General features: G+C 36.3%; 1 protein-coding gene across 1 annotated transcript in view; it reads left to right on the top strand.

The window, feature by feature from the left end:
* The window catches only part of TNNI3K (TNNI3 interacting kinase), a 310667-nt gene that overhangs the window by 133742 nt on the left and 162953 nt on the right, over positions 1 to 13972 (top strand). The window contains exons 14-19 of the mRNA XM_089920914.1: positions 4152 to 4238; positions 4812 to 4868; positions 5819 to 5911; positions 5998 to 6055; positions 6182 to 6376; positions 7112 to 7216. Coding sequence (XP_089777040.1) covers positions 4152 to 4238; positions 4812 to 4868; positions 5819 to 5911; positions 5998 to 6055; positions 6182 to 6376; positions 7112 to 7216 — 595 coding nt within the window. The remainder of the gene's footprint in view (positions 1 to 4151; positions 4239 to 4811; positions 4869 to 5818; positions 5912 to 5997; positions 6056 to 6181; positions 6377 to 7111; positions 7217 to 13972) is intronic.

The following is a 13972-nucleotide window of genomic DNA, read 5'->3' as shown; positions in this document are numbered from 1 at the left end:
AAAGGGGAAGCATGGCATTTCGAGAATATAGACAAGACTGGAAGAGTAGGGAGCAGGAAATGAAAGGCACTTCAAGCCAGCAGGAGAGTCCCATTTGCCAAAACCCTTGGGGGCACTAATGAATAATACTCTGAAAGTACAAATCATTATTCTAACTGCATTAGGCTAATATCATAGCAACCTCCTATTTGGGTAAAATTCTTGGATGTAGATAGTACATTCTTAGATATGGGAAAACATTTTATTTAATTAGTGGGACTTCGATTATCTCTGGACATGTTCCATTAGTGTGCCTTGGTTATCTGGGTATATCCATTATCAGGAGTTTGGCTTACAAGTCCATTTAGTGAGTTCCATCAAGGCATTTTTCTGCTTAACCCCTCATAGCCAAGTATCAGGGAGCTAGGTCCTAGTGGTTTTCAGGTTTCTTTGCATACACTTGTAGTTTGTCAGTGCAGTGAGAGCAGAGGAGAATTTCCCATACATGTGTGCTTCAGCCCACAGTTAGCAGGAGGTGGGAAATCAGGCGGAGATGCCTTCCAGAGCCAACGGGGCCTCTTGGCATTTCCCTGGCAGCCTCATGCTTATCATCAGCCAGAACTCAGGCACTCATTAGGCTCTTGATGAAAAGCATCCTAAAGAAAATGCCATCAAATTGTACCACTGCGCTGGCAGGAAATTAAAACTGCTCAGAGCAAGTGGAGCCAAGAGGGCTGTTGAGATGAAAGGTAACATCAAGGGTGTGATCACTGACTCACACAGGCCTTCAGGATTCAAGATGTGGCTTTCTGCTTCACTAGGGAAAGCAGGAGGCCCTCTCGGCTGTCAGCCACAGTCAGTCCAGCAGAGGGGCTGAGACAGGTGAGGAGGTGGGATCTGTGAATTAAGCTTTGTTGTACTTGGGTAAATGCTTGTGATTTGGGTTGTTTTCTTTCCCCAAAGGAGCCTGTCCTAGGAAAAACAGAAATAAGAAAAAAAAAAAAAAGCTTGTTTTTGATTTGTTTTTCCTGGTCCCAAACACTTAAAGATCAAATTAAGTAAAATAAAAACTCCAAAAGCACCACAGGTCCTGTTAAAGTAGGATCAGACAGTGTGGATAGGAGCAGATAAAACCTTAGAACCTAAGAATCTAACAAGGGGACAGATGAAGGGGTGTTTTAATTCCAGAGGAAATTCTTGGTGGTGGTGCTAATTTATCCTTAGGCTCAAATGGCCATTAGCAATGGGGAAGAAAGAAAAGCTGCACCAACATGCAAACAAAGCACACTGAGATTTGATTTTCATCACAACTAAAGGTGGTAGGCAGAGCAATGGCCCCCAAAGATGCCCAGGTCCTATTCCCTGGAAGCTGTGAGTATGCTGCCTTACATGGCAAATAGCAAAGGGAATTAGGATTGCAGATGGAATGAAGGCTGATGACTAGCTGACTTTGAGAGAGAAAAATATCCTGGATTTTCCAGGTGGGCCCAATGTAATGACAGGGGTCCTTAAATATGGAAGCAGAAACAGAAGCCAGAGTGATACGATGTGAGAAGGACTCAGGCCAGCCGTTGATGGCTTTGAAGATATAAAAAGGGGGCCGCAAGCCAAGAAATGTTGGTGGCCTCTAGAAGCTGGAAAAGGCAAGGAAACTGATGTTCCTCTAGGAGGAATGCAGCCCTGCCAACACCTTGATTTTAGCCCAGTGAGAACCGTGTCGGACTCTGACCTCCAGGACTATAAGATAACAAATTTGAATTGTTTAGGCCGCTAGATTTGTGGTAATTAACAATGGCAGCAACAAAAATTGAATATATTGGTATTTAGAAAATTTATCTGAAGTTCCGAAAACGAGTTTCCAAGTTCATTTACAATTCTTGAGGCAAAATAGTGAAGCAAGAAAGCAGTGAAAAGATCCAAAAGGCATATTTATGTGTTAGAACTGTTAGGCATATTACATATATAATCTCACTTAGTCTTTACAACAGCCTTATGAAGATGCATCATCAGATGTAATCTGTAAACAAGGATATGTTTGAAAAGTAAAGACAAACCATGTCCTTCAATTAATTAAAATCCTCTAGTAGTCCCCCATCTCATCTGCATTAAAACACAAACTCCTTATCCTAACCTATAAAGCTATAAAGCTCCACATCAATAATATCAAAGTGTGGACTGCTGATCAGCATCACCTGGGACTTTGTGAGAAAAGCAACTCTCAGGTCCCACTACAGGCCTTTTCAATCAGGATCTCTGAGAGTAGGGCTCAGGAATCTGTAGTTTAACATGCACTCCAGGTGATTCTCATATGATAACATGTGAGACGCACTACCCCACATGATGTGCACTCACCGACTTCTCCAGCCAAGCCTGGTACCACTCATCCTTGCTTGCGATGCTCCAGCCACACTGGCCATCTTTCATTTTCTGAACATGTCATGCTTTCTCCCATTTGGGGCTCTTTTCATTCTCTTTTCCTTCTGACTAGTAGGCTCTTCCTTTAGAAATTTACCTGTTGGCTTATGTCTTTCATGTTTTGAGGTTTCCCTGATTGTGAGCACATGAAAGTCCAAAGAAAGAGTATTGATGGGACTGGTTCCCCATTATTTCATCATAACCTGTGTCTATGATTTGAGAAAATCATAGATCTGCCAGTCATGAATAGAAAGCTATGGATGATAAGAAAACGGACACTAGCTGTTAACTCCGTAGATTTAAGTTTTGCTACAAGTTTTAACAATCATAGTCACAATTCTTTTTTTTTTTTTCTTGAGGAATCTGGACTTGGAATGTTACATTTGAAAAAGCTTTTAGTGCTGATAAACATCTTAATCATTTCATCTCATGATCCTGCATGCTCTATTAATTTTAATTCTTTTCTGAAGGGAGGATTTAATAAGCAGGCACAACTCACAGCATATACTCTATACATTAGCTAGGTGTATTCAAACCAGTGTGAACTCTGAACCCTTCGTAGTGGATAAGCACTTATACTTTTTCAGTTTCTAAATTTTGCCCTTTTTACAGTGAGTTCTGTTGCATTTCACAAGTTTCTTGGCAGGGTCTTTAAGGTTGATTTTGTTTTCTTCTTGTATAAATTATCTACAGTAGATTATTTTCACAGTTAAAGCATAAGATAGTATCAAAGTGTAGTTCTATTGAAAATTGTTTCTACTCAGAGGAGCATTTTTATTTTTATATTTTATTTAGCATTTTCACAATTATAAGTCCCTAGTACAATTAACAAACTCCCCAATTTTGATGGTGTTACGTAATAAAAATTTATTTCTCAGTCATGTAACAGTCCAGGGTGGGCATTTCTGGTCAGTGGATGGCTTTCTCCCCTCCCGTATGGCCTCAGAGCCCTCTGCATTCAGCCAGCAGATAGGGAGAGGAGAGAAGACTCACTTATTTCTTACAGTCCAGGCCTGGAAGTGATTTCACTTTTGCTCATATTTACTTGATGGGAATTTGTCGCAAGGCCACAATTGGCTGCAAGGGGGATACGGAGTTGTTGTCCCTGGGTGGGCAGCCATTCCCAGTGACAAAATCACTCTGTGAATGGGAACTACAAATATTGGTAGGCAGCCAGCTGTCTCCTGCCACAAAAACCTATGCAGATTATCTTAATGCCCTGTTATACTGCAGTTGCCAGCCAAATGTAATGCTCAATCACAGCAAATACATCTCTCCTTCCTGGTTACCAAATTAAAAGCTTTTCACCCTTTTAATCGTGCTCTTATTATATACTCCCATAGCACTTGATATGTACTCATTTAGAAATTCTCATCATTTTTATTATTTGTTCAATTACACTAAACTTCCTGAGGGTAGGACCATAGTTGCCTTGTTCATTGCATCCCCCATACCCAACATAGTGCCTAAAATAGCACATCACATATATCAGTCTTTTTTTGTTAATTGAAGTGTACTTGACTTACAATATTATATTAGTTTCAGGTGTACAACTTAGTGATTCGATACTGTTATACATTACAAAATGATAGTAGAGTTTGAATGAATGAATGAAAGCACTAAATTCCTATTGCAATGTATTACCTCTTAAGATTAATCTTGTTTCAAGCTACCTTGGTTATTTTTCGATTAGGTGGTGAGCTGAATAAATCAAACAAGAATTAAGACCCTTTGTCCTTCTTTGTCTTTTCATAAAGGACATGATGCAATTGTCACACTCCTGAAACATTATAAGAGACCTCAGGATGAATTGCCCTGTAATGAATATTCTCAGCCTGGAGGAGGTACCCCCTTTCTTATTAAATTTTCATTGTTAGTGCAATATTGTGCCTCAAGGTAAACCTGTGTTTCTATTACCAACATTCTGGTGTTAGGGATGAAGGCATGTCAGATCAGCTTTATTTTAAGAAGATTTACATCTGGGTGAGGCTGAAAATAAAGAAGCCCCCACTTAGGCTACTTTCTGACTCACCAGTCTGCAGTTCCTCCAAGTTTTACATTCCCTGGACTGGATGTTTATGAGGCTGGTGCATGACTGGGAAGGCCTGGGTAAGCTGAGAGCAGTCATTTTCCATTTCAGTAATCTATTAAGACAGAACAGAGAATACTCATATGCAGACACAAATTAAATCCACTGGAGTCTGCTAGACCTTGGATTTTTATTTTTAATCATTTTATGTACCCTCTAAATAAACACTTGCTGTACAGTTTCAGTATCTAGAGAAAAACTTAGACTTAAGTTATATTCTCACTTGGTGTTCTTAGCAAATTTCTTTTGTCACGTGCTGCTTTTCATAGTGTTTAGCTTTTACGGAAAAAAAAATTTGCTACCTTTAACTCTATAATTTGATTTCTAGATGGCTCCTATGTGTCTGTTCCATCCCCTTTGGGGAAGATTAAAAGCATGACAAAAGGTATTTTAATATGGGACAGTTGTTATATTTTATTACTAACAATAACTGTTGCCTCAAATATGATAACTTTTTATTTTGTTTTATATATTACAAATGACTATTTTGCAAGCATAAATAATATTATTAACAGACCGTTCTTTCCATAATTAACCTCATCTGCTATGTTATTTTGCATATGTCCTTTTAGTTCATGAAGGTATAATGGTGAAAATTCCATATGAATATTAAAAGAAGATCAAATTCACATAGACATTTGTATTTTTAATGAAATATAAATTATAAATATTAATATCTTTAAGGAGAATTGGGAAAAGGTTTGTCATAGGGAAAAAAATTGAAAAATAAATTATTTTTCAAAAGATCCCAAATAAGTAATACTTTGGGAACTTTTCTGAATGTATGCTATACAGAAATTAATACCATTGAATCAGGAAAGTAAAAAATATTCAACTGTAAATTTATATTTATTTAGAATTTGAAGTTTTAAAAAATTATTTTTGGTTTTGAATGTTCCTTCTGAATAATTCATATGCTTATTTCCTAATTGGCATCTCTTGAAGGTTTAGTTTATGGATATTTGACTAAGCTTTTTGTGACAGGTTGCTGGGATTGACCAGGTAAGACTCTTTATATCATGATGTGATATGGACTGTACTCCAGAGTTGCCACATCATACAGACAAGTTAGTTGTTGACCAAATCAGGAATAAACCCTTAGCTCCGATAACAAAGGTTGGGTAACAGAGACAGAGAACTAACGGGCTTTTAATGTAGGGGAATAGGGATCATTTGTGATAAGGTTTTAGTATCTCCAAGTAGTCAATTACAGTTGGAAAATTAAATGTTACTAGGGTATGATGTTTTTGGTTAAGTATACATGTGCATGTGTGTGTAAGCATCCACATGTGTGCTTTTTATCTTAAAAAATAAAATAATAATTCCTGTTTGCAGAGAAGGCAGATGTTCTCCTTCTAAGGGCTGGATTGCCTTCACATTTCCATCTTCAGCTCTCAGAAATTGAGTTCCATGAGATTATCGGCTCAGGTAACCTAAGAAAATACTAGTCTGTTTTAGTTTAATGAGCTCAGTTTAATAATATGTGTTTACTTGTTTCTCTTAAACAATTTTAGGTTCTTTTGGGAAAGTGTATAAAGGACGATGCAGAAATAAAATAGTGGCTATAAAGCGGTAAGCAAGCAAATGAGGAAATTTAGCATCCAAGTAGAGCAGTAAACTCTGAGAAGTATATGCATGGCTAGCCCCTTGTTTTGATTCATCTGTTGACTGAAGACTTCCTGTTGCTGTCATTTCCAGTTATCGAGCCAACACCTACTGCTCCAAGTCAGATGTGGATATGTTTTGCCGAGAGGTGTCCATCCTCTGCCGGCTCAATCATCCCTGTGTCATTCAGTTTGTGGGTGCTTGCTTGAATGATCCCAGCCAGTTTGCCATCGTCACTCAGTACATATCAGGGGGTTCTCTATTCTCCCTGCTTCATGAACAGAAGAGGTATGGTCTCTGACTTATCATTTTACATGTCATTGGAATTACAGCTGCAACACCTCATATGCTTTCTGCTTAGGTGAGGTTTTACCTTCTGATATCTCTGAGTGCTAGGAAATGTGACATTTTAAAGATGGCTAATAATTTATGTCCAATAATTGTGTTTTAATGACTAGAAAGATTTCTGTGCTTTCTTAACAGGAATTCAGTTTAAGATAACAAATTTAAGGAATTTAAATTGGTAACTGAAGCTTATAATAATTAGGCTAAACTTGACATACCAGTAAAGCAGATATGTCTAAGATCAGAATAAAATAATTACCAGGGGTCACAGTATTTATTTTTTAAAGTTTTAAGAAAGAATAGTCTTGCACAAGTCTAATTTAAATTCACTTCCTAGATCTATGCATATGATAATTAGAATGTGGTTTTTACTCAGTGATTAGATTCCATTTTTATGTTATTACAAAGAAATTAAATATAAAATTACAAAGATTATAAAATCAAGTTGACTGTTTAAATAAGAGGGGTTGGTATCTGAATTGATCTATAATTAAGCATTATCAGATGTAGAAAAGCTATTTTTCCAAATTTGTTGAATTTTTAGCTTAATGTTCAATCAAGCAAAAACGGCTGAAATTATACAGAATAACAAATCACACACACTACTGATTCCTTTTAGAAAGGTATGGTATTGGCTTTGACCATTTCATCCTCATTAAATCTATTTTTAAATTCTAGGATTCTTGACTTGCAGTCTAAATTAATTATTGCAGTAGATGTTGCCAAAGGTATGGAGTACCTTCACAACTTGACACAGCCAATTATACACCGTGACTTAAACAGGTATTTTTTTCCCTCTAAATAATGAACTTGGAATTGTGTAACTTACTAAGAGTGTAAGACAGATTTCAGTGAAGATACATTTTAGATTTATTGCAGAACACAGTTTTCCACTCTGTGGGTAAGGGGACAGGCTACCATAAGCCTAGGGGATAGAAAGGTTTGTCATTGTCTTTTACAGAAATAGAAAGCTGTATAATTGCCTCTCAGGGGCCTTTCAAATCTGTGAAAAATATGCAGAAAGACTATGACATCTGTAAGATTCACCAGCTAGCTAGTTCTCAGGCCAGTAAAGTCAGATTGAGATCAATGACCATTATAGAATGTCGTGTCTCATACAAAGTCAGGTATTATAGTAGGACCTGTTATAAAATTATCTGAAATGCTACTTTTGTGCTAACATTTTGTTATTTTTTTCTTATAATTATAAACTCAGCCAAAACACAGCAGCTCATTTACCTAGTTATCATGTGAAGATGTTTTCATGTGGAATGGAGACTTGAAACGAATATAGAACTAGAATGTTTTGGTGGTGGAACCCCAAGGTTTTCTTTTTTTTTTTTAATAGTGAACGCTTTCTCTAAGAGAAGTCTTAGAAAAAGGCTGATACACAAAAGGAGCAGCTTTAGTTGAAGGCAGAGTATATGGTGCAAAATTCTGTTCATTTACCATTTCCCACTGCCAAAGAGGGAGATCCTTGAGCCATCTCTCTGGAATCTCAAAGGTGCTAAGGAGAATATCTGGAAAACCACCAATCTGATAAACCACTGGTTTATGAAACAAGCCGGATTATTCAAAATCAATAACTTTCATTTCATGGTTGCCAGTAAGTCAAGTAGATCCCATATATGATCCTTTATACAAAGCCCACAGTTCTAAAACTGCTCAATATTCATTAATTACTCCAGTTATTTGTTCAGTAGCTATTTCGGTATCTGCTATGTTCAAAGCCTTTATACTTGGCACAGTAAAGCCAAGTGAAACTTCCATAGACTCCATTCTCAAGGAGCTTTCCTACTCTAGTAGAGGAGAAAAATACCTAAATATGCTCTAGGTATAAAAATAACAAGTTCTCTTAAGGAAATAGTGAAATATTTTCTATAAAATTTCAGAAAGAAGAATATTAATTACTTCTGAGAAATTTAGAACAACTTAATGGAATAGGTGACCTTCGGGCTTGACCATAAAGGATGGTTAGAATTTGGAAGAATATCCTAGACTTAGGGAAGACATGAAAAAAAAAAAAAGAGATTAGAAAGTTAAAGGCATGTATAGGAGCACTGAATAGTTTAACTTCAGTAGATGAAATGTATAAATGTAGGTAGTGTATTTAATGTGTGAAGAGGACTCTTGGGAAAGAAAAATAAGCTGAAACAAGAGCACAGAAATTAGTGAATGCTACAGTAAGGTAGTTTAGACCTTGTTCTGTAAGCAAGAAGGAGGCACTGAGGATGTTAGAGCAAGGAGTCACAAATTTGGGACTGTAGTATGGAAAGATTAATTCAGCGTCTTTATAATAGATCAACTTGAAGGGAAACTAGTGAAGCAGTTGTTGCAATGATCTAGATAAGTAATGAAAAGCAGAAGTTCACTAATGGCAGAGGAAATGAAAGGAAGAGACAGATAGGAGAGATAAAATAAATTAGATATGAAGAGTGGTTGAATCTTAGATATTGGAAGTAAACATATATAGGACTCAATCTATTTATAGTTGTTTACTAGTTTTCAAAAAAAAGTTATTTCTTCCCTGTTATTTTCTTTACCTCTCTTTTAAAAATATTTATGTTAATAAACATTTTTTCTTTGGGTTTCAGTAACAATGTTCAGGAAACAGATTTAGGTGATAAATTAGCATAATTTCAACTGGTGATTTGTGAGTTTTAAGAGTATTGTTTCATTATCCCAACCATCTTTGCACGTGTCATTGAAACAAATGTGCTCACTGAGTTTTCTCTTGCTGCAACGCTTCACTTGTGGGGCAACTGAAAGTGTGTTCTGTTGCCCTGTGAGTAAGTGTAAGTTGTTGCCACCAGGTTATAAAGCAGGACCAAAAATATAAATGTTGTTGATTAAAAGTGAAAAGAGAACATGTATTATATAACAGATATAAGTTTATATTTACCATTTTTTCTGTCTCTAATCTAACCTAAATACTTAAATTGTGCCAAAAAGTCTTCAAGCCTTATGAAACACTATTTCATGGGTGCCTTCAATATAATAGAGTACCAAATTCTTGCATTTATTATTTGTGGACTATTTTCTACTGCTCTTTAATCTGGTAGCAATAAAACATTCAGTTTTTCAGTTTCATGCAAATGTAGCATGTGTACTGCCCAAAAGAGTCTAAGTCCTTCTCCTCAGGGTTTATTACTACAGTCTGGTTAGGGACATAAAACATATGCCCAGGAAGCAAATTAATTGCCATTTAAGGTGGAAAATGATTAAGGGCCAAAATGATTAATCAGCAATTTTCAAAGGATTTTGAGTAAATTAAAGATCAAAGTAGAATGGAAAGCTTCCTGGAGGATGTAGAGCTAAAACTAGACTTTGAAGGATAGGCATGTATCTTCCCTCAGTCTTTTCATAGCATACTAATCCTTGTATTCGCACAATGCTTTCAAAGTCCCTCCCATTGAAAGAGGTAGAGGGAAAGATGTATGTCATAGAGTGAGGAACTCAGGCATTACATTTGTATTGAAATGACCCGTTTCCATGTTTCTCTCCCCAACTTTTCTGGGCAGGTCAGGGCCTCAGGAACAACAATCCTGCGCTCTTCATCTCAGATTTCCAAAACTAAACATAGTGTCTTACACAGAGGTGTTCAGTCAATGCATTTTTAACTGAACCAAATTCTTGAGGCATTTCGATGAATGTCATTTCAGAGAGCAGTGGCCTAGTTGGTACAAGCATGACTCCTTGTAGTTAGAGTCTGACGAACTGGCCCAATACCTTTTATAGTTCTAAAAGAAAGAAGTTGTTTGAGCTTACAGATCAGCCCACAGAGAGGGGACACTTCTATCTTTGGTTTTGTGGTCATTAATTTATTTGAGTGAAAGGAAAACACTTTGCCTTTTCCCTTGTAAGTTTCTTACCATATAAATCAAGGAATGCTTAAGGAAGTGGTTCTTTCCAATGATGATGGTGAGAATTTATTCAGTGCTTACAATGTGAAAGACCTCTGCTAAGCCCTTGTTATGTATGCTCTCATTTAATTTCACAGCAATCCTATAATACAGTTATTATTATGTCCATTTTACTGTAAGGAAACTGACTAAAGATATTAAGCCCACAGTCACATGCTTACAGCTATATTATGCTGACGCAACCACAACAGCAAAACCAAGTCGGTACAGAGAGATAGGAGGAGGCTGGGTGATATTGGATGAGCATCGGCCTCATTGATCAACCTTGCTCTTTGTACTTCAGTCCTATAGGCGCAATTCCTGTGACCCAAACCATTTCTCATACCATCTCCTTGTGCTTCTGTGTTTCTGCTTTATTTCTTCTTCTACACCCCATGTTCTGTTAGTATGGAGCAGAAGTTGCATATGAGGCATATGGATATGTCTTCTTTGGCCCATAATGTTTAAATACTTTTAAATGTGTAGCTTTAGGCAGGAAGGTACTTTTCAATTTGTCATAGACCCCACCACCTACCAACTTACCAGTTTATACCTGGTCTAATTTATATGCTCATTTTGTGGCATTGGAGCTTACAAAACATGGTTTACAGCTAAACATTTTAATGTTTTTTACTTAATACTAGCAGCTATCTTTGTTTTCTTGGCAAAGTCCATTTTCCAAATTTTTTGATGTTGAAACCAAACATCACTGCAAACATCAAATAAATGGTCTTTTCTGTATTTAAGTAAATAATATAACAACACTGTAATCAATGAAACAGTGATGTTTCCAACAGAGTGGCCATGGCACTCCCAAGAGAGATATATACGAAAGCATCCTATATAGTGTGAAGCACTATAGAAATGCCAGTTGTTATTGTGATTAATCCCTCACTTGTTCCTTTATAGGTCAAGAATGTGGATGGAAAAACACTCCACAGTATTCTCATCCATACAGATATTTATTTTTATATAACACAACTAATTAATTGGGGGTCTAGGTCTAGATCTGAGGGCTGTTTTTGAGTGTCAGCTTATTCGAGTGACTATAAAGGAAAATAATTAGTGATAATTTAAAAACAGCCAACTTGCTGATGACAAATGACAGATAATTTTAAATGACAATGCTAGTAAAGGCTAAAAGAATTTTAATTTTGAAGGTGGATTTAACTAAGTTAGTGAAGATTTCAGAAGGTATTAAAGAAAAAATTGATTAAAATTTTTAATAATTCTTTTAAGTTGATGTATGTGTTTGCCTTTCAGTTGAATACAAAATATAAAAACCCTGCATTTTTTTTAAAAAACAGCAATCAAGTACAAATTAACAAATTATTAATTGTTTTTCTGTTACCTAACTATTAGGTACAATTGTATTCCTTGATTCACATAGATTATAGAGTTCACTCTCAGCTATTCCTTTCGCTTGTGACTTTTCTAATAAGTGATTATACAGAAGGAACTTAGCATTCACTGGCAAATACCATCTTGCAAAGAATTCTGAGTACTTGTATGCAGGCCAATTAATTGATTACATTGCAATATTTATAGTAAGTCTTAAAAGAGAACCCTTGAAACTCATGAAATTCTTCACAACTCTACTTTTGTAAATCTCTAGTATAAAACCAGTCACAAGTGGCATTTTTAATTTTGTCAATTTTTTCACTTATTTCCACTTTAAAATTAAGTGAATTAATTAATTAATATAAAATATTTGAATGGTTGATATGAGAGTCTATGCTATGCCTGGGGGCACAGCTGAGGATGACAGACCCGTAGCCCCTCTCCAGCAGAGCTTAGAGCCTAAGTATTATTTCCCAGTCATAAGAATCACCTGGGGGCCCTCATTTAAAAAAGAAAATCAAAAACTCCTTCCTAAAAGGCACAGATTGAGAATGTCCTAAATTGGACCTGAGAATCTATATTTTTAAACAAGATTACCAGCTAATTCTTAGAATCAAACAAGGAGAGAAAACATTGTTCTAGCTGGAGTGGTTCTCACATTTGGCTACACATTAGAATCTCTAGGAAAACTTTAAGAAAACCCTGATGCTACTTAAATCAGAATCTCAGAGTTGGGGTCCAGGTGTCATATTTTTAGAGAGCAGTACAGGTGATTCCAATATACAGGCAGCACTGAGAACTACCTTCTAGTCTAATACCAATTACTCCTCTTAACCATTTGTTATACAATCTCATCCTTCTCTTCTTCCAGGGTGGAGTGGGAATATTGGGAAATCAAGTCACAATGTAATTCCAAATGTTTTGTGAATCATTGCCCTAAATACAATATAATCATTTATTCATTCATTCAATAACTAATGCAAAAGACAGATCCACATCCTCATGATACCTATGGCACAGAGTAGGTTCCAAGATCCAGCAGTTTTCATGGGAGTTGTGCTATGTATACTAAAGTGTTCTTGAGCACCTAATTTATAATTCATACTTAATATTAGAAAAGTTCCCAGGAGTGTAGAATCTTCATAAGCAGCCAAACAGAAGTAAAAGTTTCAATATTAGACACCTGAAGTGCACACAGTTCATACGAGTATTCAAGGCTATAAAACCCTGGAAGAATATAGACCTATGTATAGTAAATCAATACATACATATATAGAGAAAGACTCACATAAATGTATATGTGAATATTATACATCAATGCACATATAAGCATGCACATTTTCACGTTTTTGTAATGCTTCCATTCTTTCTCATCTGCAGTTCTGAAGAAATTAAGCCCTATGGAAAATGATTTGAGAGATATTTTTCTCAATTCTCCCAAGGATGAGACCTAGCTGTTACCATTTGGGATTCATAGAGAAGCTAATTAATTACGTACAAGGGATGCCTTGGGGCTTAGGGCCTGAGGGCTTAAGGGGTGCCTAATTATGAAATGTCTATATTCCAAAATTGTAAGATGACTTCAGATTTTCAAAATTAAAAAAAAAATTTTAAGTAATCAGTTTCAATCTGTGTCAATGTCATTACTACTATGAGTAATGAGGGAAAAAAAAAAACTAAGCTATACAGCTTTCCAAGATGAAATTTGGATTTGTTTGGCTAAGGTATCTGCTGCAATAACAGACCTGAAAATGTATAATGGTTCAAAAACAATAGAAGTTTGTGTCTTGATTGTGTGAATTAACAGGTTGTTGTGGTGGTCCCTTACCCATGAAGTTGTTCAAGACCCATTTTCAGCATGTTGCATCTAGGGTCTCCTTGAGCATCATCTCTATTCAAGTGAGCATAAATGGGACGAGAATATGTGAGACGTGCATGAAATGCTTTGTGGGCCAGGCATTAGAGTGGCATATGTCACTTTCGGTCACATCTCATTGGCTAGAGCTCAAATAGCCATGCCTGACTGCAAGGAGTACTGGGAAATGTAGTCCAGCTGTGTGCCCAGAAGAGGAAATGAGTTTTGGTAGGCAGCCAGCAGTCTGGGTTACATTCGCCTTATTTGCACTAGTGACAACAGGTACTAGGGTTTGGGTAGAAGGGTGATCTAGATTTGCCTGAATTACTTGCACAAACATAATGTCAACTGCATACTAAATATTTTTAGTTTATAAACACATTTTCACAATGTATAAACTAATACCACTAATTGGGAGATGTGGTGAAAGCTACTCAGTAA

Source organism: Delphinapterus leucas, chromosome 1 (genome assembly GCF_059928025.1).
Source record: "Delphinapterus leucas isolate spDelLeu-1000000601 "Yukka" chromosome 1, BTC_Dleu_Yukka2, whole genome shotgun sequence".
In the NCBI taxonomy this organism is placed as follows: Eukaryota; Metazoa; Chordata; class Mammalia; order Artiodactyla; family Monodontidae; genus Delphinapterus; species Delphinapterus leucas.
Note: the sequence above shows the minus strand (reverse complement) of the source record. Positions and strands in the feature narration are given on the sequence as shown.